This window comes from Hyaena hyaena, unplaced genomic scaffold (assembly GCF_003009895.1).
Source record: "Hyaena hyaena isolate Hyena2069 unplaced genomic scaffold, ASM300989v1 scaffold_459, whole genome shotgun sequence".
Taxonomy (NCBI): domain Eukaryota; kingdom Metazoa; phylum Chordata; class Mammalia; order Carnivora; family Hyaenidae; genus Hyaena; species Hyaena hyaena.
Genome location: NW_024081093.1, coordinates 812101 through 838481, shown reverse-complemented (window position 1 = coordinate 838481; position 26381 = coordinate 812101). Strand labels below are relative to the sequence as shown.

Here is a 26381-nt window from a genome sequence, read left to right as displayed (position 1 = left end):
CTAGGTGCACCCCCAAAATTTGATTCTCTTATACTTTGTTGATATCCTGTCATTGTGTAATTTACTACCTTAATAATGGAATCTGGCAGGTTTTAGTTCTGTGTTGGTAATGAAAGTCCTTTTATTACTTTAACTGGCAGAGAGAGTTGTAATCCCAATGAATATTTTTTGGTCAAGCCCTTAGCAAGGGGACTCTCGGAATCATGAGAAATGGCATTCTTTTATGGTTCTTTTTTTTTTTTTTTTAATATTTTTATTTATTTCTAGGAGAGAGAGAGAGAGACAGCGTGAGCAGGGGAGGGTCAGAGAGAGAGGGAGACACAGACTCTGAAACAGGCTCCAGGCTCTGAGCTGGCTGTCAGCACAGAGTCCGATTCAGGGCTCGAACCCACGAACCGCGAGATCATGACCTAAATGAAAGTCGGACGCTTAACCAACTGAGCCACCCAGGCGCCCCGCTTTTATGGTTCTTCATTGCTCCCACAGCTGTGGGTTTTGTTTTCTGTTGTTGTTGTTTTGTTTTTGTTTTTTTACACCTTTACTATAAGCTTTGACATTTTGATTATATGTTATAACTCCTCACGTTGATTACTTTGAAGCAATAGAGAAACATCGTTTTAGAATTTCAAAGAGATATTTAAAAATGAATTGATTTGCTGTGCCTTCTCCTCCCCCTTCATAGATGTGTGGCGGTCCCGGGATGCCCGACCCCAGGGCAGGAGGGGATGCTGCTGACTCAGGCCAAACATCCCTTGACAATAAAGCTTCATTGCTGCATTCGATGCCTGCGCACTCCTCTCCACGCTCGCGGGACTATAATCCGTATAACTATTCCGACAGCATCAGTCCCTTCAATAAGTCTGCCCTCAAGGAAGCCATGTTTGACGACGACGCCGACCAGTTTCCTGACGGTAGGTTCTGGGTCATGTTTGTCACCGGTGCTTTCGAGTGCTGGTAATCAGTGGAACAAAAGCAATATACGTGCTCTTTGATTTAAGTCCCTAAGAAGTCAGGAGCTTCAGAAGGGAAGATGTTTTCTCTCATCTCTAGGAGCTCATTCCTAGCAGTTTGGTAGTTTTCTGCCCCAGAATGAGACACCGGGTAATCCTGAAATCATCCCCGACATCAGGAGAACCAGACTGACTGCCCAGAAACAACTGAAATCAGTCATAGCTTATAAATATAGTTTATCTATAGACCCAGTGCAGTCATTAATTTTTATACCAGTGTGACAAAAGCCTTTGAAGAACTGCTCATTCTTTGTAAGAGCCCTTTCATGAAGTGGGACATCATAAGCTCTAATAAGATGCATTCAAGACCAAGTGTGGAGAAAGTTACCATTAGAATTTGAAGTCAACTTAGGACTAACTTGAGCACTTCCAGTGGCTTGGACATCTACGGAGCTGTGACGCCTGATACGTGGTTAACTGTTCTCAGTGTCACTTCTGAAGGAAGCTGGAGATATACTCCCGACCCGCCCTTCCACTCACAGTGTGCAGCTAGGTTCACGTAAGATGTACAAAAACCAATGCAAAGTACAAAACACTGCAAATGGGTTATAAGTATCTTTAATGAGAAGGAATTACATTTTTCTCTACAAATTACATAATTCATTAACTTTTTATTGGAGACTCAAGTAAGGTAAAGTAATAGATCACTGTATGTGTGTAGGTTTGAGAATCCCCCTCACCATTCGTACGGTATTATACGTAGGTAGCTCCTCGCCTCCCTGCGCTCTCCTGTTGCTGTCTGTGAACATGTTTCTGCATAAACTTTTCTGCATGTGTGTAAGTAATTTACTCTGAGATTCTAGATGTAGGATTGCTTGATAAAGGGACATCTGAGTTGAAGTTTCAGCAGTTACCATCCAGTTACTGACTCGGAGCACTTGGCTGGGTTAGGTGTGGTGCTGATTTCTTCACCAGCACAGAGTATTCAAACCTTTTAACATTTTGTCACCATGATGCATACAAAATAGGTTATCCTAATGATAGCATTTCCTTAATTATTAGAAAGATTGAGTAATTAGATATCTGCAATCTTTTTTAACTTTTGTAATTTGGTAAGTGGAAAAATATCTTCTTCATTTTTATTTCTTTGATTACCAATCAGGTTGACGGATCATGTTTTTACCAATATGTCATGTTAAGAGTCTTAATACATCAGGGCGCCTGGGTGGCTCAGTTGGTTAAGTGTCTGACTTTGGCCCAGGTCATGATCTTCTGGTTCATGGGTTTGAACCCTGCATCGGGCTCTCAGGGCGCCTGGGTGGCTCAGGTTAAGCATCCGACTTCGGTTCACGTCATGATCTTGCAGTTTATGGGTTTGAGCCCCGCGTCGGGCTCTGTGCTAACAGCTCGGAGCCTGGAGCCTGCTTCAGATTCTGTGTCTCCCTCTCTCCCTGCCCCTCCCCTGCTCACACTCTGTCTCTCTCTGTCTCAAAAATAAACAATAAAAAAAGTTTTGTTAATAATTAAAATTTTTTAAAAAGAATCTTAATATATCTCAATTATCACAAAAACAAAATTAAGACAACTTGCCAAACTAAATCTGAATTACAGAAGAATCTATAAATTGCCAAAATGATTGCTTTTGGTGTGTTTTGATCTGTCCCACATGTCTGGCTCTATTGCTGAGGGTTAGTTGTGGCAGCAAAAGCAGAGGGAGTGCACAGAACGTAGTGCGAGCATCCGTTCATCCCTGCGAGGGCCCGGCAGCCTGGTGAACTGAGGCCTGCAGGCCTGGCAGCTTTATTCTTAAATTACTTATGTACAGTGGTCACACGCTTGCAGACCAAATTGGGTCCACAGACATTTCTTGCCTCAGCTGCAATTTATGTATATTTTTTAATTTTAAAGCAATCGAAAGCTTACCAAATGAAGGTACAGCAGAAAGAACTTTTTCTTGGCCCTCTTGAGAGTAAGCCTTGGAACTGATGCTGCATCACCCCCAAATACTTGAGGTTCACTCCCCTTAATCAGACATCTCCACGTGACCGCAGTATCCTCCTCCAAGCCGGGTGACTGTCACCAGTGCATTCAAAACCACCCATCCCTTACACCCTTCGAGTTGGGTCACCCATCCCAGTGAGAGTGCCTTTAGCCAGAGGGCCCACTTCAGAATCTCGTGTGGCGTTTCCAGGTCTCTGTGGTCTCTTCAGGGAGTGGCGCTAGTGAAGCACAGTTATATTTTCATATTTCCCTCAGTTTGGGTGTGTCTGATGTTTTCTCGTGATTGGATGCAGGCCATGCACTCTCGACATCAGCATCCCAGCGTGCGTTCTTCGGGTAATAAATGGTTTCACTTTGCCCTGTGGCTGCTGATAGAAACTTGTATCACTTGATCATGCTGGTGCTTACCAGGCTTCTCCCCCACAAAGTTACTCTTTTTATAAGTGCTTGGGTCACCTGGGTGGCTCAGTCGGTTAAGCGTCCGACTTCAGCTCAGTTCGTGATCTCATGGTTCGTGGGTTCGAGCCCTGCGTCGGACTCTGTGCTGACAGCTCAGAGCCTGGAGCCTGCTTCAGATTCCGTTCCCCGCCCCCCCCCCCTCCCGCTTGTGTCCCTCCCATGCTTATACCATGCCTCTCTGTATCTCAAAAACGAGTAAACATTTTTTTTAAAAAAGTATAATAAGTAAGTGCTTTGTAGGGTGGTACTTTAAAACTGTGTTGAAATGTATTCATTTAAAAAGTTTCATTTGTGTATTTATAATTATATGAACTCATGGTTTGCATTGTACTCGGGTTATAATTTGTAATATCATTTACTTTGATGCTCATATCGTCTTTGGTTGGACCTGTTCCTTTGACAGTGTCCCCATCTTTGCATGCTGGCTTGACAAAATGTTGTATGGTCCCTGCTGGAGTCTTGGAATCAATCGTTTCTCCAGGACTCAATCCTTGGTTTCATTTACTAGAAAATGGTCATTAAAGGCTAGAGTCTGGGCTGTACGTGTTCCCGCTGCTGGTGGGATATCACTCCTCCTAAGCCCTCTTAGTGGCCAGAGCCAAGGGAATACATATATGTATGTCTATATATGCGCACACAAGAGATTATTCTAGTTTCCTACTTTTCTGTATGGACAACCCCCTTTTTCTGACACTGAGAAACCTGGCTTTCCTTATCTTTAATATATTTACTTACTTGATCAATCTTCCTGTATGCAGCCAGTTTTCCGTCTCTGCCCCTCTCTCCTCTCTCATACATCATATCCCTCACCTCTCCGGTGGGCTCTGCCTGTCCACATGGATACCCTCAAACCCCTTGGGCTGACACCCAGTGTCATCAAGGCCCTGACAGGGTCACACGTGGTCACCACTCTACGTGGACCCCTTCTTGCCCTGGCTGAGCACTGAAATTTCATACTTGACCATGGTCAGGTAGGGAAACCCTGCTTACACTGCTCAGATATCTGTGTTCCCAGACCTGGTCATCTGTAGCTTTGACGAATGGAAAAATCTCTTCATTTATGAGGCTGAAGAATTATGTTTTTGCCAATTGCTCAAGTTAAGAGAGTTAATATTATCACAAACCCAAAATTATGAAGTTTGGCAAGATTATCCACTAATCTTGTCTAATTCTCTTCCCTTTACTAAAGACCGTATATTTTCCATTTGTTAAAGGAGGACATCTTTGGAAATTATATAACTGAACTCTAAACCGGGTGGAATATTTTTGAACTTGAAGAAATTATTTCTTCACAGCACTTGATTGACTTCTGAAACATAAGACAGCCATTCTACGCCAATTAAACACTCTCTGGAAATGGATAAGCAGTTAAACCGAATAGTAGTTGCTCTAAGCTTCATATAGCAGTTATTTTCATTTATTGTCTATGTTCATTTTTAAATTTGAGATGGGGAAGGCCTTGTTTGACACTACTTTATTGTGAACATTGCTAACATTACCCATTCCTTTTAATTTAAGTCAATTTCTATAAAAAGAAATTGTTTTTAAATTCTGAGGCTTATTTAATAAGAAATTCTGAGGCTTAGTTAATAAGAAATTAAATTCTTATTTAGTATGTCTCTTATTCAGATATTGTGTACACATTACAGATACATTAGTGATAAATTTACCAAGATTAACATGTCAAATAAAACTAAAACCCCACTCATGTCCACATAACCTTTATGAAGTTTACCAGAGACCGTAAAATTCCAGAATATTACTGCTGGTGAGGACGATACTGTTACTCAAGGGATACTCATGTCAAAGTTTGCCAGTGAAAAGAATATCCCATATTCAGCACTGCAACAGAAATCGTATCAGAATTGTAATTGTGCCAGTATTTGTCAGAAGGACACAAGGAAAACTAATATTAGGGAGTTTATTGTATTCCAGGCCCAGGCCCAGGAAGTCGGGGCTCTTTTCCCATTTTCCCAAGGAAACAGCGCCTCCACGGTAACTGAGAACGTACCTCTGTCACACAAAGGGTCAGAGAAGCAGGTCTGGTGGGTGCCCAGAGCCTTATCTTTTCACGTGACCCTGGTGTCTGTCTGTGAGAAGAGGAGACACAGCTGGTTTTACTTTATCTTAATTAATTGAGTAATTTAGGCTTATCTCATTTATTTGTATGATATAAATAGTTCATTTTTGTAACAAAATAATGTGCTTCCTTTGGCAAAAATGATTTTCTCATCAGTCGTCTGTCCAGACCGTTTTAGCCATTTCTAATTATCTCCTAGTGTAATTAGGAGCCTAGATTTGTGGAGAAAAGAGCTGCATTCCCCGGAAAGCATTTTTGTGTGCGTGACTTCCCTTTACTGAGCTGAAATAAACTATACTGTTACCAGACCAATCCTCCGTGCAAGTCCCGTAACATTTGCGGGAGCGGCGTTGGCGAGGCTCACAGAGAGGCACTTGTCCTCCTCCGGGAGCCCTGTTAAGCTCGAGGTCCTGTCCCAGCACTGGGCTACGGAAGTGTCGTTATTGGGCACCGTTTTCATCCTACAAGTTCATCCTCAACTCAGATTTCTTTCCTCATGGTTTGCTCTGCATTTTACAGACGTTCTTCCCCTTGAGCTTCCAAAGTGCTAACTTGGTTCACCGTAGTGGTCATTCTTCTCACGTTGTCTGAAAGTTTTAAGTTCAGTGATCACATTGTATGCGCCCTGTACGATGCTGGTGTTCCAGTTGTAATTCCATGAAAGTTGTCACAGTAAACTCTTTTTTGTAATAGTTAATGTCATTATTTTGGTTCAGTTTTCCTTCCCTATCATCTGTTAGTTTTACTCTGTTGAACTCCTCTATTCTAATGGTTCAGCTTGACTACCTTTCTCAGGTTTCTGAATCCCCTTAAGTAAAATATAATTTTTCTTGGGGAGCCTGGGTGGCTTAGTCAGTTGAGCATCCAGCTCTTGATTTTGGCTCAGGTCATGATCCCTCACAGTCGTGAGATGGAGCCTCGCTTCGGGTTCTGTGCTGGGTGTGGAGCCTGCTTAAAATTCTCTCTGCCCCTCCCCCACTTATTCTCTCTGTGTCTGTCTATTCATCTCCCCCCTCCGCTCAAAAAAAAAAAAAAAAGATTGATGGAGAACTTTACAGTGGTAGGATCAAGTTGTCACTACTTAAATATGTTGGTCATTATTGATACCACTAAAAATGGAGTGCCCTTGGGCGCCTCCTGGCCTGACACGATAGAAATGCATACTGGTGTACAGAAAGGGAGAATGATGTATTTGCCCTTTCCTAGAAATATTTCACAAAAAAATGGTAGGGAGGAAGATGAAGTAAGAATGGTAAAATCTTGATAATTATTAAATCTAGGTGACAGGTATATGGGAGTCCATTATATATTTTCTCTGTGAATTTTTATTGTAAAAAGTTTTCATCTATAACTGATGGGTTCAGCATAACCAAATGGAAAAGAAAATTAGTCCTTTTTTCCCTTAAAACTAAAGTTAGCATCCCCATACTTACAAGAGTTACAGAATTAATATGTCCCCTTGACAGATCTTTCCCTTGACCATTCTGACCTGGTTGCGGAGTTGTTGAAGGAGTTGTCTAACCATAATGAACGTGTAGAGGAAAGAAAAATCGCCCTCTATGAACTCATGAAACTGACACAGGAAGAGTGTTTCAGTGTTTGGGATGAACACTTCAAAACAATATTACTTCTGTTGCTCGAAACTCTTGGGGATAAAGAGGTAAATGGCGGCATATGTAAGTAATAGCCTGTTTTTCCTGTTGGATTGCCTCTCGTTGCCTGCTAATCAAGCGCTACACAGATTTGTAAACTGAGAAAAGCGGCCTCTTTTACTGCTTCTTCCTGTGTGAAATTTTCATTATGTTTACTTTTTCTCTTAAACCAACAGCTCAGTTGATTTTGAACAGTTGACAGTGGGAGAAACGAAAGGGAGCTGGGAGTATTTGTATAGGAGAGGACTTGTTTCGCGTATTTACACTAGTTCAGAAATAAAATTTCCTTTCTCATAGAATGTTGGTTCTTGATCCCCTACAAGTGAAAACTCAGTTATGTAATACTCCGTGTCCTTTGTGCCGCTGTCTACAACTTACCCCTGCCCCAACGTTAGGACCCTTACGTTACAGAAATGGAAAATGTAGTAGATTGTCTACAACCCAAGATACTAACAACATTAAAATATTTCTTCTTAGCCTACGATCAGGGCTTTGGCGTTAAAGGTTTTGAGAGAAATCCTAAGGCATCAACCAGCCCGATTTAAAAACTATGCAGAACTGACAGTCATGAAAACATTGGAAGCACACAAAGACCCTCATAAGGAGGTAAGTTACCTAACGTTTAAGTTACTATTTTCTTCTTGGAGCCTCTGATGGTGCTGCATGGACCCTACAGACAGTGCTTGCAGAGTACCCTGGAGAGTAGCAGTCACTTCCATCAAATGAGCCCTTAACTTCGCTGTCCCATGTAAAGCTGATGGAGATGCAGTTGTATTTTTTCTATTAAATGAATTACAGTGATATCATGGCCTTTCCCCTAGTATCAGCCAGCTCTGGAAATAATCTTGATTTCACTTTCTCCTTCATTTGCCTTGTAGTTTTCTACTTAGAATTCACCACCCTTCTCTTTCCACTCACCAATAAGCATTTGGGTTTTTGAGATAACTAATGAAGACAAGAATCATTATTTTAAAGTGGTAATAAATTGCCTCTGGAAACTAGATATCTGTTAAAAGTTTATTCAATAAAATGATGAGGCTAGCTTTTCTGAAAGTCCTATAAGTCTATCTCTCATGTGTATTTACAGTTGTGTAAAAAAAAAAAAATTGGGGGGACTTTTTTTTTTTAATGTTTTATTTATTTCTAGGAGAGAGAGAGAGAGAGAGAGAGAGAGCGTGAGCAGGGGAGGGCCAGAGAGAGAGGGAGTCACAGACTGAAACAGGCTCCAGGCTCTGAGCTGGCAGTCAGTACAGAGCCCGACTCGGGGCTCGAACCCACTAACCGCGAGATCATGACCTAAGCGAAAGTCGGACGCTTAACCGACTAAGCCACCCAGGCGCCCCGGGGGGACTTTTTAAGTTTGTATTTAAACTCTAGTTAGTTAACACAGTGTTATGAGTTTCGGGTGTGCAGTATAGTGATTCAGCACTTCCATACATTCTCCGTGCTAATCACAAGTACACTCCTTAGCCCCCATCCCCTAGTTCCCCAACCCCCACCCACCTCCCCTCTGGTGACCATCAGTTTGTTCTGTAAAGAGTCTCTTTCTTGGTTTGTCTCTCTCTCCTGTCTTGTCTCTTTTTATTCTTTTTTAAATTTATTTTATGTTTTTATTTATTATTGAGACAGAAAGAAACAGAGCTTGAGTCAGGGAGGGACAGAGAGAGAGGGAGACACAGAATCTGAAACAGGCTCCAGGCTCTGAGCTGTCAGCACAGCGCCCGTGCGGGGCTTGAGCCCACGAACCGTGAGATCATGACCTGAGCTGAAGTCAGACGCTTAACCGACTAAGCCACCCAGGCGCCCCTGTCTCGTCTCTTTTTAGTCACAGTATTTCTGCTATCTTCAGTGACATTGATAAGATAACCAGGAGGATTTTTATTAAGTCTCAGACGTAATTAAAAAAGGAAATTTCAGGGGCAGCCTGCAATTCTCAGAGAAAGCACCAGAGCGAGCAGTAGGTGTCTCTGGTGGGACCAGGACATAAGCAGAAGTCAAAACAGAAAAGTTAGAAAACTGCAGTGAGACAAAATGGATCAAAGCCAAATGAAAGAGCTGAAACTAAAACTTCCAGAAGAAAGCATGATTGTAAATCTTAGTAGGGGTGCCTGGGTGGCTCGGTTGGGTATCTGACTTTGTCTCAGGTCGTGATCTCACGGTTCACGGGTTCGAGCCCTGCGTTGGGCCCTGTGCTGACAGCTCAGAGCCTGGAGCCTGCTTCGGATTCTGTGTCTCCCTCTCTGCCCCTCCCCCACTCATGCTCTGTCTCTCCAAAATGAATAAATGTTAAAAAAAAAATTTTGGTGATGCCTGGCTGGCTCAGTGGGCAGAGCATGCAACTTTTAATCTCAGGCTTATAAGTTCAAGCCCCACGTTGGATGGTGATATTACAAAAAAAAAAATATATATATATATATATATATATATATATATATATTTTTTTTTTTTTTTAAATAAAAGGGCACCTGGGTAGCTCAGTCGGTTAAACGTCTGACTTCGACTCAGGTCATGATCTCACAGTTTGTGAGTTCAAGCCCCGCATCGGGCTCTGTGCTGACAGCTCAGAGCCTGGAGCCTGCTTCAGATTCTGTGTGTCTCCCCTTCTGTCTCTCCCTCCCCTGTTCATGCACTGTCTCTCTCTGTTTCTCAATAATAAATGTTAAAAAAAAATTTAATAAATAAATAAAAATAATTAAAAAAACTACTACTTCAAAGGGCACCATAAAAAAAGTAGAATATTCAACCCACAGAATGGAAAATTTTTGCAAATCATATGTCTGATGAGGTAATATATAAAGAACTCTTAGAATTCAACAGAAAGAAATAACTCAATTTAAAAATGGGCAAAGGACCTGAATAGACCATTCACCAAAGAAAATATGTAAATAGCCAATAAACACATGAAAAGATGCTTAGTATTGGTACTCACTCGGAAACTACAACCAAACCCACAGTGAAATACCACTTTATACATACTAGGAAGAAGGACAGTGAGAAGTGTCAGTGAGATGGGGCGCCTGGGGGGCTCAGTCAGTTAAGCGTCCAACTCTTTGGGTCAGGCCGTGATCTCAAGGTGTGTGGGTCTGGCCTGGGTAGGGCTCCACGCTGACAGTGCAGAGCCTGCCTGGGATTCTCTCCACCCCGCCGCCCTTTCCCCACTCACATGCATCCTCTCTCTCTCAAAATGAATAAATAGACTTAAAAAAAAAATTGTTGGTGAGGATGCAGGGGCCTCTGGCTAGTTCAGTCGGTAGAGCAGGCAGCTCTTGATCTCAGGACCATGAGTCCGAGCCCCATCTTGGGTGTAGAGATAACCTTAAAAAAGAAGTGTGATGAACATTTGAAGAAATTGAAATCCTCTGGGTAATTGACTTTTCAGAAGATATGACTGTGAGTCTTATAGGAGAGTGAGTTATAACTTTTAAATCTATATGGATTTTTATTCAAATTTTTTTTTTTTATTCAGCTGGTGTTTAGCAGTAGTGGAACATGTATAGAATCTTGCTGAAGTTTTAAAAACCTAGTATTTGTGGTTTGGCTATCTACCTTCTGACCCAAATAAGACCTGGAATCCCTATTTTTACAAAAGATAAAATCAACATTCTTAAGGAGTTACAGCTACAATTAGCCCTCGGTCTATGAATGTATTAGCCACTGTCCCATTCTTTGTCCTGCTCATAGATTGGGATCCTAAGTGAGAAACTACTAAAGTAGAATCAAAACCAATAATTTTGACGTGGTCTCAAGACCATCTTTAGAGCTGGTGGATCCTAAGATGGACAACCATTTCTCGTCTTCATTGCGGAATTGGTGTCTTTCTCCTCGAGCCCCATGCAGAAGGAGAGAAAATCATTATGAACAGGAGGAGGGATAGCATGTTCACTTGATAACCTAATGAGAGTTTTTTAATTTTATTTTGTAATAACGTGATGAAGAGAGCACAGACGCTCCTGGAGTTGAGGGGACTGGTAAGGAGCAGGGTCTCAGCTTGGCTGCTGCAGGGAGTGCCATGCACATCATAGTCCTGGTAGACAGAGCCTCCACCGCCAGCCAGCTGGACTGCGGTGCCATTTAGAGAGTGCATTAGCCAGGGCGCCGGCGGCTCAGTCGGTTGAGCATCTGACTCTTGACTTCGGCTCTGGTCATGATCTGACAGTTCATGGGTTCAAGCCCCGAGTCAGGCTCCATTCTGAGAGCACAGAGCCTGCTTGGGATTCATATTCTCTCTGTCTCTCTCTCTCTCTTTCTCTTTCTTCTTCTTCTTCTTCTTCTTCTTCTTCCTCCTCCCCTCCCCCCCCCTTCTGGCTTCAACAGTTACATTTTGACAATCCTGTTTTATCTGTACTGTCACTCTTTTGTGTTTGTTTGCTGTTGTATTTTCAGAGCAAATTGTAGATCTCCTGGGGCGCCTCGGTGGCTCAGTGGGTTAGGCATCCGACTTTGGCTCAGGACATGATCTCACAGTTCATGAGTTCAAGCCCTGTGTTGGGTTCTGTGCTGCTCAGAGCCTGCTTTGAATTCTCTGTCTCCCTCTCCCTCTGCATCTCCCCTACTCCTTCTCATTCTCTCTCAAAAATAAACATTTTTTAAAATTGTTTTTAATTATAGAGATCCTATCGCATTTCATATTTCATGAAGGCTGTGCTTCCAGGATACAGTATAATGTTTTTAAAATCCGTTCCCAACTTACACTTCTCCTTGCTGCAGGTGGTGAGGGCCGCTGAGGAAGCAGCGTCAGTGCTGGCCACTTCCATCAGCCCGGAGCAGTGCGTCAAAGTGCTCTGTCCCATCGTCCAGACCGCAGACTACCCCATTAACCTGGCTGCGATCAAAATGCAAACAAAAGTGATCGAGAGAGTGTCCAAGGATACCCTTAACCTGCTCTTGCCAGAGATTATGCCGGGCTTAATACAGGTAAGAACCCACGCTGGGAGGGATATGCTGTCCTACATTCGGGATTTGGTTATTTTAGGCACTTTCCAGGCACCATGAGCGGCGTAATCAAGCCTTCCTGCTGTCCTGGATGTTCAGGACAGAGACCTTGCATCACTAGCTCTGTGTGTGTGTGTGTGTGTGTGTGTGTGTGTGTAATATATACATAACCTACAATTCACCACTTGGCCGTTTTTAAGTGTGCGACTCATTGGCATTACACACGTGCGTGCTGGATGCAGCCACCACAGCTGCCCGTCTCCAGAACACACTTCTTCACCCTCCGAGGGAACTCTGTCCCCATTAATTCATAATTTCCTGTTCCGTCCCCTCAGCCCCTGGTACCTTCTATTCTACTTCCTCTCTTCTGCTTTCTAGGTTCTTCATGTAGATGGAATCACGCAGTCTCTGTCCCGTGGTGGCGGGGGCGTGTTTCACTTAAAATAACGTTTTTAGGGCTTATCGTGTATAGCGTGTATTAGAATTTCATTCCTGTTTTGTGGCTAATCTCCAGGTATGAGAATACCACAGTTGGTTTATCTATCTCTTCTGATGAATCCATATCTTCTGATGAATATGTGGATTGTTTCCCTATTTTTACTAATATAAATATTGCAGTGAACTTCTTTATAACCTCTTCTCAAACTTATATGTTTATATCTAGAAGTAGAATTCCTAGGTGTTGGCAGATTTATCTCCAAAATGGTTACACTAATTTACAGTCATAGATGTGATGTGGGTTTTTTTCTATGCACGCAAACCTATCCACATAAACATTTTAATGGCGGGATATTTTATAACCTCTGCTTAATCATAAATTGTTAACTTTTCCATCCAAGAAATTGTATTCTCTAATGTAATTTTATTGATTAGAATCACATAGTGTATAACTCTCCTGAAGAGAATTATTCATTTCTTTGTGCATCTATAGTATTATCTTTGACTCTGTTCTGAGGCCAGTATTGCTCACTAAATTGTGTGGTCCTTGAAGGTTAGATCCAAATCTCTTTATTTCTCTGTCCTTTGGTACGAAGAACAGAATGTACATAGTACGTGTATATCATACATACGGTGGCTACTGATTCAGTGTTTTGTTGGGCGGATAACTTAGAGTAATGGTAGGGATGGGACAGACGTCGAGCTTAATTCAGCCCGGATTATAGGAGTGCCCTGACTGCCAGGCCCAGTTTTACTCCAGTTTAGGTTTTTTTCCAGTAGTGGAGCTCTCGCGGGCTCCCTGCAGCTGAGCGCTTTAGCAAGGTGCATCTGGAGACTTCGCAGGGCAGGCCAGCAAAGGGCTCCCTTCCAGGCTGCACAAGGTAGACCCTGAGACGGAAAGCCAACAGTGGAGCGGAGGTGCCGCAGGCCCGGCAGAAGGACAGAAGGGCACGTTTCTGCCAGAAAAGGTGGAGGCGTCAGCGTCAGTCATGAAGGCTGCTTCTCCCTGGTGTGCCGGCGACCCTGTCCCCAAGCCACGTCTGCTGTCCCTGTCGGAATGGGACTTTCTCAGACTCCCAGAAGTGCTAACCAGGACTTTTCTGCCTAGGGTTACGACAATTCAGAGAGCAGTGTTCGGAAAGCTTGTGTCTTCTGCCTGGTGGCTGTCCACGCGGTGATTGGTGACGAACTAAAACCCCATCTCAGTCAGCTCACTGGCAGTAAAGTAAGTAGCAGCGCTTCGGCCTAAAGGTGGCAGCGGCGGCACACTTTTCAAAATTTCGGTCTTTAGTCCTTTCTTGTGTTAAAGGGTAGATTTGTGTTCAGCTTTGAGTAGCTGGCCCATTCCCCCTACTGTCAGAATTGTAACTATTTCCGTGTTCGCCCGGGTCACAGGGGCCAGTTGGTGGGGTGTGTTGGCTGTGAAAGAAGTGCCGACGGTCGGCTGACTCCTCTCCAGCCCCCGCCCCTAGATTGTGCCCCCCCAAGACAGTTCCAGAATACATAGTGGTCATGTGTTCCTGGGTTGCTTTATGACTCCCAAAGTGCGGAACGCTTCTTGAAGTCTCCCCTATGGACTCTGGTGACCCAGTATGTGCCATCATAAGACATAAAATCCAGGAGCCCCTGGCCGGCTCCGTCAGTGGAGCCAGTGACCCTTGATCTCAGGGCTGTGCTGTGCAGCCTCACGTTGGGTGTTGAGATTACTTAAATAAATAAACTGCAAACAAATGTTTTTAAAGACTTAAATAAGTCTTGTTACCCTAATTTTTTTGGTACTATCAAACATTGAAATTTATTCTGTGGGGTGATGATTGTTGGATTGCAGCTTCTGGACCATTAGCGGGAGACACCCTCATTTTAAGAGTTTCCCAGAACCCTAGCGATTATCACTACTGTCATCAAATTTATTTTTAAAATAGCAAAAGGGTAGAGAAAACACCTATCTGCTCAGGCATGCACCTTGTATTAAATACCTAGGTGAGTCGTACATGGGTGGCAGTTCCTAACTTTTTCTGAGTTACAGAGCACTCTGACATGTGGGCACTGTCTCGTCCCCAGAAAAATAAATAAATGCAGATATTTTTAGCCGTAGTTTCAGAGGATTCAGTGAGTGCCTGAATCCCATGGACATCGGATTAAAAACCCTTGGATCTCAATGGGTTAATGTTTAAAAAAGCAAATTATAAACAGCACAGCCTTTTTCTTTCCTTTCTTTCTTTCTTTTTTTTTTTTTTTTAATGTAAGCTCTACACCAAACAAGAGACTTGAATTCACAACCCCGACATCAAGAGCCCTACATGTTCTACCAACCGAGCCATTCGGTGCCCCGACACAGTGGTTTTCAAAGAGAAACAGTCTCAGCTTTTGTGATAAGCTCAGGTTGTGTCCTGATAATGCAAAGATGTCTGTAGAAGATTTAAAGTTACACACTTTGTCAGAACATATGATTTTGCATATGAAAACTAGAGCCAAAAAAATACTTGGAAATGACATTAGATGAAAAAAAGTAGAGGGATGCCTGAGTGGCCCAATCAGTTAAGCGTCCTTCTTTGGCTCAGGTCACGATCTCACGGTTCGTGGTGAGTTTGAGCCCTGCGTTGGGCTCTGTGCTGACAGCTCAGAGCCTGGAGCCTGTTTCAGATTCTGCATCTCCCCCTGTCTCTCTCAAAAATAAATAAACAGCTAAAAAATTTTTTTCTTAAGTAAAATACAAAATTACATATGCATTAAGACTTTATAAAAATATGACTTCATCTAGGAAAGACTACAGAAGGACCCAAATCCAGAACGTTCTTGGAGAGCAGTGTTATGGTTGTTTAAGATCCTGGGTCCTGGAACCCACATGCCTAATTCTCTCTTCTGGCCCGCTTCTTACCTACCCCTATGGTGTTAGGCAATGACTTGCATGTTTTGTATCTTGATTTCGTCATCTCTGAAATGTTGTTGAGATAGAAAGAGGTAACGTGTGGTAGGTAGTGAGCACATTGTAGCGTGCATGGTGGTCAAATGTTGGTCCTGTTGTCTTGAGGAGACTTCTTTTTTCTTAAGTTTAAGTGTCACGTGCTATCACTACATTTTTTTAAAAGGTGTATTAATTAGATACTCAGGCACCAGGGGCGCCGGCTGGCTCCATCTGGCAGAGTGTGCTACTCGCGATCTTGGGTCCTGAGTTCAAGCCTCCTACTGAGTGTAGAGATTACTTAAATGAACAAATAGAATACTCAGTCACAAACAGAAAGAGACTTGAAAGTTTTGTTTTGGTAATTCTTAATTATCAACAACAACTCAGGCATACCTTCATCTAAAATCTCTTATTTATTTTTTTAAGATTTTACTTTTAAGCAATCTCTACACCCACTGTGGGGCTCGAACTCCCAATGCTGAGCTCAGGAGTCACACGCTGCACTGACTGAGCCAGCCCAGCACCCCTAAAATCTCTCTAAACTCCCGATACGGGGATGCCTAGGTGGCTCAGTCAGTTGAGCGTCCGACTTCGGCTCAGGTCATGATCTCACGGTTTGTGAGTTTGAGCCCCTTGTCGGGCTCTGCGCTGACAGCTCAGAGCCTGGAACCTGCTTCGGATTCTGTCTTCCTCTCTACTCCTTCCCTACTCACGCTCTGTCTCTCTGTCTTTCTCTCTCTCTCTCTCAAAAATAAATAAACATTAAAAAAAATTAAACTCCCGATATGTATAAAAATGCCTTAATGAGCACCTACTATAATGTAGAGCCCCTTGCTCAGTGACCTGTGTCTGGCTTGAATCTGCAGATGAAGCTACTGAATCTTTACATCAAACGCGCACAGACAGGCTCTGGGGGAGCTGATCCCGCCACCGATGTTTCTGGACAAAGTTAGTAAAGCCGACGAAGCGAGCCAGGCCTCTCCGAGAAAGGACAGACAGACCACCCCCCGTCAGTGAAAGGAAATATTCAAACACATCTTTTGGAACTTCCCATCTTTTCCCAGTTTTAGTTTTTTGTTTTGTTTTGTATTTTCTGTAACAGAGGGCTCTCCTCGGTCTGCATGTAACTTTTCTGGTAGTTATTCCAAATTCAAGAAGCAGCAGTATTAACATCGGTTGATCAATACAGAGTAATTTTTAATCGAATTCATCATTTCACGCGTTTGTACTTCTCTGTCTTCCCATTAACCTTTGCCAGTGTTACGATTGTATAAATTTTTTTAAATGCTGGTTAAAGAGGAATGCTTAAAGCTTTAAAAGTTTAACAGTCTAAAAAAACATGTTTTTTTGCCTCTATTCAAATGCAGAATAATATTTTGATTGCTACTTGGAGTTTTGTTCTGTATCATGTCCTGTGCTAGACATACTGAAATGACGTGAAACGAAGCGGGACGCATTTGAACCCCGGCTGGGCTCTGTCAATGTGCCGGTGACCGTGTCATGACTTGCGACTTCTGTGAGGTGACCTGTAGCTGAAAAGCGAGGCCTCAGAGAGAGGGAGTGCTGCAGAACGGGGCAGTTCTGTGACCCCAGCGCCGCTGGGGGTGGCTGGTCTTGCCGTCTTTCTTCAAAACCATGTCCCCCTACGACCCCGTAAGAAAGCTGCACCAAATCATCTGTCTGTTGTTTTCCTGACACTTATTAAAACAGAAGGTTTTATTGCAGGGTTTTTGGTTTGTTTCTCTTTGTTGTGAATGATGCTTTTTTCGTATTTATTAATATCAGATTCACCTATGAATAAACTTGATGGAAAGAGAAAAGCAAATCCAGTGCATGTGTGTCCTTGACCGTCTTCTGTTTCTCATTTAGTAAACACACTTCTTACCGAGACGCGGGAGTCAACCAGCACCTTGTCTTTAAGCGGTGGCACCCGGCTTCCTTTTACCGTGAAATTGTCTTACTTGAAAACATTGATCCTGATGAGAGAGAAGACGGCGCAAGGCTATGATCTCTGTGTGATGGACTCCAACTCTCTACCTCTTCAGGGCTGATGCTTTTAACTGAGATGCTGCCTACAGTGTCTCTCGGGAAACTACTGCAAGGGTGATTTTCTGTTACGTTTTAACAAGGTTTTTAAATCACCTTTTGCTACACCTGTTCTTTTCACGTGCAGCCGACTTTCAACAATGACCAGTTTGGTGAAAGGCAGGTTAGATCATTTGGGACAGGACACTAAGGGTTCTCACCTTGGCTTTTTTCTTTTGTAAATCCTAACGTAAAGTGAGTTTGACTGGAAAGGCAAACAGCTATTAGGGAAGCGCTTTGCTGTTATTACAGAGTTATCTGTACTTTCTTCGTGTGACTGAAAACATGTAGAAATGTATGTAAAGAATTTAAGACCAGAGTACTGGATGGATGGTATGTCCTAGGCTTTTCCCTCTGTTTCTGTTCTAGCAGCAGGAAAATAGTTTCTCCATATCCCCACCCCTTTACCCGTAACAATTTTGTTTTCTGCTGTTAATTACATTGTGTATTTATAGTCCTACGCTTACTGTCGTGCATATACTGGCAATAAAACTGTACATAACATGACTTGAAAAAATTAACAATGTACAGCAGTTGTTTTTCTGTCTCCCTGTGTGACAAGTCATTTAGCTCCTAACTAAGTTTTCAAAAATATTTTGACGGTCCTGTGTCAGTGGTATTCCCATGAGTTTTATAAGTACATCTGAGGAGAAGAGATTTATCAGGAGTAGCATCCACATAGAGCTGTATATGCATGTATATGTAACATCATTTATCTTTAAGAAGAAAAGGCATTTGAAACATTGAATTCTTCTCAGTAATGTTTTTTTCCATAACCTTTGGTATGTTTTATAATCATTTTTAATCTAATAGTTTAATCTTGACCTCTCCTTTGAGATACTGCTTTAACTGCCATTGACAATTCAATAGTGTGACGTAAGCCGAATAATAACTCTCCTTGAAAACTTAGATCAAGAACCAGGCATCTAAAGGCAGGCGCTCAAATGAATGAACTGAGTGATGAAAGAGTATGGTTTAATGTGACTAAGTGAAAGCTAATAATATAAAAACATGGAAAAAGTCGTATTTAAAATTATATAATTTCAGGGACGCCCAACCGGCATTGTCAGTAGAGCATGCAACTCTTGATCTCGGGGTCTCGAGCTCGAGCCCCGTGTTGGGTGTAGAGATTACTTTAAAAAACAAAAATATATATATACACATATAAAAAACAAAAGTATATAGTTTCAGTTAATGAGGCTTTAAGAACGTTATTATTGACTATGCAAATTTGTTCATTCCAGAAACGTATTTAGATGTCAGCTAGTAGAGAATGGTGGTGAATGAGCTCCTGGGTAAATTGGTAAATTTCTTCTTTCTGCTTTTCTCCCTATATGTTATCAGTATCATTCATTTACAGCACTGCTCAGAACTAAAAGCACATAAGTGCAGATTATAAACCATGTTTGTTTCTTGTGTTTTCAAAATCTAGGATCGGTTTCTGCGATTTTCAAGTAACATGTGGTTTGAACATGAGGTTTCAAATTTACAGTGTGTTTACTGCATTCCTTCATATTCTGTCTTACAAACTTTGGGTCAAAATGACTTTTCACCAAATATGTCTCACAATAAAATACTGGAAACATATCAGGCCAGATCTGTTTGTAAATTCAAATGAATCTTATAATTATTAATTTACAGTCCATAGAAATGAGGCTCAGTATATTGTTCCATAAAAATGAGGGCTCTTTAAAACTTTGACATCTCTGCTTCCTGGGTTGTTTGGGTTGTTTCGTTGGGATTAATCAAATACGGTTTCACAGCTATGCAAAAGAAAGAAGCTTTAAAAAGCATTTAAAAAGTCATGCACCTCTGGAGAGTAGAAACAAATTATAAAGGAACTAATAGAACAGAACAATGAAACCAGGAAGTGGTCCTTTGAAAAAATTAATAAAATTGATAAACCTCTAGACAGACTTATCAAGAAAAAAGGACTCCATAAAATTGCAAATGAGAGAAGAGAAATAACACCAGAGAAATGTAATATGAAAAACGACTGCCAACAAATTGGACATGGTTACAAGAAATGGTTAGATTCCTAGAAGCATAACCCACCCAAATGGAAGCAGGAAGAAATAGAAAACATTGAACAGACTGATGACCAGCAAATAAACTGAATCAGTAAGCAAAATACTCCTAACAAAAGTCCAGGACCAGAGGACTTCACAGGTGAGTTCTACCAAACATTTAAAGAAGAGTTAATACGTACTTTCAAACTATTCTGAAAAAAAGAAAAGGAAATTTTTCAAAATTAATCTGTGAGACCAGCATTACTCTGATCCGAAAACCAGATGAAGACGCTACTGAAAAGAACTACATACAGTTCAATATCCCTGCTGAGCATAAATGCAAAAATTCTCAATAAAATACTAGGGAACTGAATTCAATACATTAAAAAAAAATCAGTGTGTGAAGCACCTGGCTGACTCAGTGGAGCACGTGACTTTGATCTCCGGTCATGAATTCAAGCCCCAGGTTGGACATGGAGCCTACTTTTAAAAAAGGAATCCTGGGGCCCCGCGGGTGGCTCAATCAGCAAAGTGTCCCGGCTTCGGCTCAGGTCATGATCTACAGTCTGAGTTCGAGCCTCGCGTTGGGCTCTGTGCTGACAGCTCAGAGCCTGGAGCCTGCTTCTGGTTCTATGTCTCTCTCTCTCTGCCCTTCTGCCACTCACGCGCTCTCTACAAAACAAACATTTTAAAAAATGTTTTTAATAGAAAAGGGGATCGTTTACCACGATCAAGTGGGATTTATACCTGTGGTTCAATATTCTCAAATGAATCAACATAATACATCAGTAAGACAAAGGATAAGAACCACAGGGCCACATCTGTAGATGCAAAAAAAAGCATCTCACAAAGTACAACATCCATTCATGACAAAACCCTCAACAAAGTAGGTTTAGAGGGAACATACCTCAATGTAATAAAGGCCATATATGAAAAACCCACAGCTAACATCATCATCAGTGGGGAAAAAGTTTTCCCCGAAGGTCAGGAACCAGACAAGGATGTCCACTCTCACCACTTTTATTCAACATAGTACTTGGAAGTCCTAGTCACAGCAGTCAGACAACAAAAAGAAAAAGGATACAAATCAGTAAGGAAGAAGTAAAACTTTCACTATTCGCAGATGAAATGATACTATATATAGAAAAATCCAAAAGACTCCACCCAAAAACAGCTGAAACTGATGAATCCAGTAAGTCGCAGAATACAAAGTCAACTTACAGAGGGGCTCCTGGGTAGCTCGGTTGGGCATCTGGCTTGAATTTGGCTCAGGTCATGACGTCATGGTTTGTGGATTCTGCACTGACAACACAGATCGTGCTTGGGATTCTCTCCCTCATAGATGAACTTAAAAAATTAATGCACAGATACCTGTTCCATCGCATTTCTATCCACCAGTAATGAAGCAGCAGAAAGAGAAATTAAGAAACAATCCCATTTGCAATTGAACCAAAAATGGTAAGATACTATCATAGGAATAAACCTAGCCAAAGAGGTACCCTGAAAACTCAACACTGAAAGAGGAAATGTGAAGACAGCACAAAGAAATGGAAAGACATTCCATGCTCCTAGATCTAGGGAAGAATAAACATTGTTAAAATGTCTCTCCTACCTAAAGCAATCGACATACTTAATACAACCTCTATCAAAATACCAATAGCAATTTTCAGGGCTAGAACAAACCATCCTAAAATTTATAGGGAACCAACAAGGCCCCAGATGGCCAAAGCGGTCTTGAAAAGCAAAGCTGGAGGCATCACCATTCCAGTTTCCAAGTTATATCGCAAAGCTGTAGCGACCGAACAGAACGGTACTGGCACCAAAACAGGCGCATAGATCAATGGAACAGAATAGGGAGTCCAGGAATACACTCAAAATTCTATGGTCAATTAATCTTTGATAAAGCAGGGAAGAATATCCAGTGGGGAAAAAAGCCTCTTTACCAAATGGGAAAGAGACCACTCTCTAACTGAACCACTTTCTTACACCTTACAAAAAATTAATTCAAAACGGATGAAAGACCTAAATGTGAGACCGGAAACCATAAAAATTCTAGAACAGAGGCAGTAACTTACTTGATATTGGCTGTAGCAACTTCTCTCTAGATAGGTCTCCTGTATGTTAACTGGAATTTTAATAAAAAATAAAGTTATGCCCCTCTATTGTACGAATATTTGGAACATAATGAAAAACTGAAGAAAAAATGACCTCTAACACCACCACTTTGTGTGTGTTGCTATTTCGTGGGGGACTAAGATAATGAATTTGCTTTAATATGGAAAAATGTAAGGCAAAGGACAAGATTAGAATGAGTTAACATTTGAATGCTTCTGTGTTTAACACATTTTGATCTTTATTCTGTAGGATCACTTATAAGGGCAACAAGGTATTGTTTTGTATGTGTGCAGGGTGATCCTGGGTTGTTCATCTCCCCACTGAGTATTTGTATAACAACTAGCTACATCCTTGGTACACCTTTCCATAAATAGCAATTTCATATTGAAGCCATCTATAAAACTGCCCAGTACAAAATAATTGGAGATGTGCCAATAATGAGTTACTTCAATAGCTGGCTTTAAGTCATTCTTATAATAGTAATCTAAAATAGGGGCGCTTGGGTGGCTCAGTCGGTTAAGCATCGGACTTCGGCTCAGGTCATGATCCCAGAGTTGCAGGATCAAGCCCACATCAGGTTTTGTGCTGAATGTGGAGCCTGCTTGGGATTCATTATCTCTCTCTCTCTCTCTCTCTCTCTCTCTCAAATAAAAAATTAAGGGGCACCTGGGTGGCTCAGTTGGTTAACCATCTGACTTTGGCTCAAATCTTCAGATCATGATCTCATGGTCCAGGTTTTGGGTTTGAGCCCCGCATCGGGCTCTGTGCTGACAGCTCAGAGCCTGGAGCCTGCTTCGGATTCTGTGTCTCCCTCTCTGCCCTCCCTCCCCTGCTCATGCTCTGTCTTTCCATCTCTCTCTCCCTCTCCCTCTCTCTCAAAAATAAATAACCATTAAAAAAAAAATCCTTTTACTTAAGCAATTGTCCAGTGGTTTATGGGCTCCTTGAATGCTTTCCAATTAGCAGCTATTTTTTTTCATTACACACTCTCCTAGGAACTCGATGAACAGATTTTTGACTGCAGACTGGGAATTCGGGACTCCATCCCCGAGATCACCCAGCTTCTGGTAATGAAACGTGTGCGGCATCACAGTGAAATAGCCCGCGGCCCAATTCAAGTTACCAATCAAATGTATGGTTTGAGCAGCCAGCGCTGTAAAATGAGCATGACTACATTCTCTTGAAACAAATCATTGTTCAGCCAGTGCTTGGCTGCCCGTCCCGACGTCAGGCTCCGGCCTAGGCACTAAGTGGAGCATCCCTAAGACCGCGCAATAAGGGCTACACGGGCAAAATGTCAGGGAGAGAGGATTTTACAAGGTGAGGATGTGATCTCATCTTCCAAAGACTGGTCGGTGGAGCCCTCACCGAGAAGAAGGCTGAACAAAGGCGAAGGGATAGGAGCGGGGCAGGCAGAAGAAGGGCTCCCAGACCCGGTCCGTCCTCGATCCCGGGACCCGTGCGTATTTTAGCTTATGCAGCAAAAGGGACTTTGCAAGTGTTTTTGATTTAAGGATCTCGCGATGGCAAGTTGCCTGGCTCACCCAGGTGGGCCTGATGTCATCTCAGTGTCCTTATAAGTGAAGGGGCGAGGCAGGGGGGTCAGGGTGCGGGAAGCTGGGCCGGCAGAAGCCCAGAGGCGGAGCAGTGTGGGAGGCTAGGCCACAAGCAGCCCCCAGAAACTGGAAAAGGCAAAGAAACGGGTCCTCCCACCCAGGACCTCCAAACAGAATGCAGCCTGTCGACACCTCGGCTGTAGTCCAGTGAAGTTGATTTGGGGTTCTGACCTCCAGAACTGGGGAGATAACACGTTCTTGTTGTTCTAATCCAGTAATTTGTTACAGCGCTAGGAAGCTGAGCCACCGGGCCTGGCCTGCGCCCTGGCCGCTACGTTGCCCTGGCAAATGCCCCACACACTGCGGTGGCTTATAAAACAGCCACTGATCTCTCACCTACAGTAAGCATAATGCAGGTGGGCAGGGGCTTTGCTCTGCGACAGGGACCCGGCTCCCTAGGCCCCTTTAGCGGCTCCTCCATCCCCCAGGCCTCGTGGTCCTCCACTGGGCACTTCACCTCTGACTCGAAGACAAAGGAAGAAAGAGCATGGATGATCACAAGGGGGACTTTAAATGGCTGGGCCTGGAAGAGGCCAGTGACACTTGTACCTGTGTTCTGTTGGCCGAGATGTCCATGGCCACGTGGCCGACTGTAGGGTTGCAAGGGAGCCTGGGAGATCTACCTTATTTATGTGCCCAACAAAAGAACACTGCTTTGGCAAAGTAACTACCACAGCCCACCTTTCTGGCCTCCAAATGTCTGTGCACACCTTCGTCCCCTGCACAGAACAGTGACTCTGTGTGTAAGGGATATAACCTATTCGGTCAACACCCCACCCCAAGTCCAAATGTCCAGTGATGTGAAATTCTCTCCATCAGGTCTGGCTGTTAAAGGAAATCAGAATATGCCACCCCCAAAAAAGAGAACGTCAAGACTCTCCTGCGAGTTTTGAAATGGCCAAGCCTTAAAGTTACTTATGTGAAGGGAAACTGGATGTGGATTATATGCGAACTCTCTGTACCATGCTCAGTTTTTCTGGAGAAAATTTTTCTGGGGGTGGGGCGCGCCTGGGTGGCTCAGTCGGTTGAGTGTCCGACTTCAGTTTTGGTCATGATCTCACAGTTCGTGAGGTCAAGCCCTGCATCAGGCTCCAGGCTGACAACACAGAGCCTACTTGGGATTCTCTCTCTTTCTCTTTCTCCCTCCCTCCCTCTGCCATTTGTACTTTATCAAAATAAACATTAAAAAAAAAAAAAAACAGATGGGAGGTGGGGAACCTGCTCTAAAGAAACTGAAAAGGAAACGCAGCCGTGGTCCTTAGTGGAATCTGAATTCAAAAAAAGCCATGATAAACACTGCAGAGACAAATGGAGAGGTTGGGAAATGAAAGGACTATTAGATATGATTATTGAATTTCTTTAACTGAATTATTAAATTTCTTAGATGCAATAATGATACTATAATCATGACAGAGCATTTCTGTCCTCTTAGAATGCATTTTGAAGAATTTAGGCCTGAACTATCTTGAAAGCTACAACTTAATTTCACATGGTTAAACACCTAGTCAAGAGAGAAATGAATAAAATATTAACAGTAAAATACGTGACTAAAGATATATTGTTGGCTGTTTTTCTGTTCTTTTAGCTTTTCCATAGGTTAAAAAATTTAAATACAGAGTTGGAGGAAAAAAATAAGAAAAGATTATTAAGTTTTTTGGCAAAACAGAATTTGACATTCAGTGTGCGTATGAGAAAAAAAATTTACCTGTTCTGTTTTCCTCAAGATGAAGGGTATTTGCAAATATATATGGATTGTCTGGTCTACAGTTCCCCAGGGTCAAACTCTTCTCAGTCAGGACTGAGTAAAATATATAAGAAACCCCCAAATGGCTCAGCGTTTTGATAAAAGGACTATAAGCTGGAGACTCTGCATTCGCACAGGTCAAATGACATTCATCCTTGTCAGATTTTACGACATGGTCAACACCGCCATGAATAGTGACAGCAAGGGCACTGTCCTTGAGTTTCCTGCTTATCCAGGACACCATAGGCAGCTAATTCTTGTTGATGAGATGATCAGAGGCCAAAAGCTCTTCAGAGATTACATATGACAGTGAACACTTTCATGATGCTTACTCTGAGCTCCACCGATGTATTAACTATGTCATCTGCACATAAGAACTCCATGAGGGAGCTCTACTATTAGCTCCATTTTACAGATGAGGAAACTGAGGTAATGAGAGGTTATGTAGATAGCCTTAGAGCACATACTAATAATTGTCAGAGCTGGAATTTGAATCCAGGCATTCTACCTACAAAGTCTAACTCCTATCTTATATTTCAAAGGGTACCTGGCCTGTATTTGTGGTTACGTGGTCTATATTAAGTTCAGATTCTTTCTGACACCATTCTAGTTCTCAAAAATCTGAGTGCAAAGCACACCACCCCCCAAACCAGGAAGGTAACATTCTTATATATATATATATTTTTAATGTTTACTTTTGAGAGAGAGAGAGAGACAGAGCATGAGTGGAGGAGGGGCAGAGAATCCGAAGGAGGGAGACACAGAATCCGAAGCAGGCTCCAGGTTCTGAGCTGTCAGCACAGAGCCTGATGCGGGCATGAGATCATGGCCTGAGCCAAAGTTGGACACTTAACCGACTGAGCCTCCCAGGTGCCCCAGTAACCTTCTCATTTTAAAGGCAAAGGGACTTTTACCAAATCCCACCTAATGGCATTGTTATCCACCAATCTCAGAATGAGCATTTCTCTTAACTGCTCCAAGAGCAACTTTTGCTGGTTTTAAATCCAGTTGACTTGAAGCTTTTCAAACATCTTGCTACCTACCTGGCTGTATGTGCTGTTTACAAGAATGGCCACAATTTTCTAATCCCTCTCCCATTTCTCTCAAAGAGAGAATCTGAAAAATGTGTGTTTCATGATGGTGAAGCATTTCAAGAACCACCAGACCAAAAGCATGTTTTCCCCTTGTCCGCATTTACAGTGACATAATTTCTGCGATTTTGCATTTCCTTTCACCACGAGGTGGATGGAGTCTGTTTCTCCACCCCTTGGATCTGGGCTGCTCTTCTACTTGCTTTGGTCAGGAGATTTCAGCAGAAGTGATGTTTCAGTGCCGGGCTGGGGCTTTACACTGTACCGTCATCTCTCGGGACCTATCCAACCCCTGTGAGAACAA

At 42.5% G+C, this 26381-nt stretch overlaps 1 protein-coding gene across 24 annotated transcripts in view; it reads left to right on the top strand.

Annotated features, from left to right (window-relative positions):
- The window catches only part of CLASP2 (cytoplasmic linker associated protein 2), a 180867-nt gene extending 162844 nt beyond the window's left edge, over positions 1-18023 (top strand). For all 24 annotated transcript variants that reach the window (XM_039253708.1, XM_039253706.1, XM_039253705.1 and 21 more), the window contains 6 exons: positions 683-911; positions 6957-7150; positions 7620-7748; positions 11850-12056; positions 13621-13737; positions 16284-18023. In XM_039253708.1, coding sequence (XP_039109639.1) covers positions 683-911; positions 6957-7150; positions 7620-7748; positions 11850-12056; positions 13621-13737; positions 16284-16370 — 963 coding nt within the window. In that variant the 3' untranslated portion in view covers positions 16371-18023. The remainder of the gene's footprint in view (positions 1-682; positions 912-6956; positions 7151-7619; positions 7749-11849; positions 12057-13620; positions 13738-16283) is intronic.
- The last annotated feature ends 8358 nt before the right edge of the window (positions 18024-26381 follow it).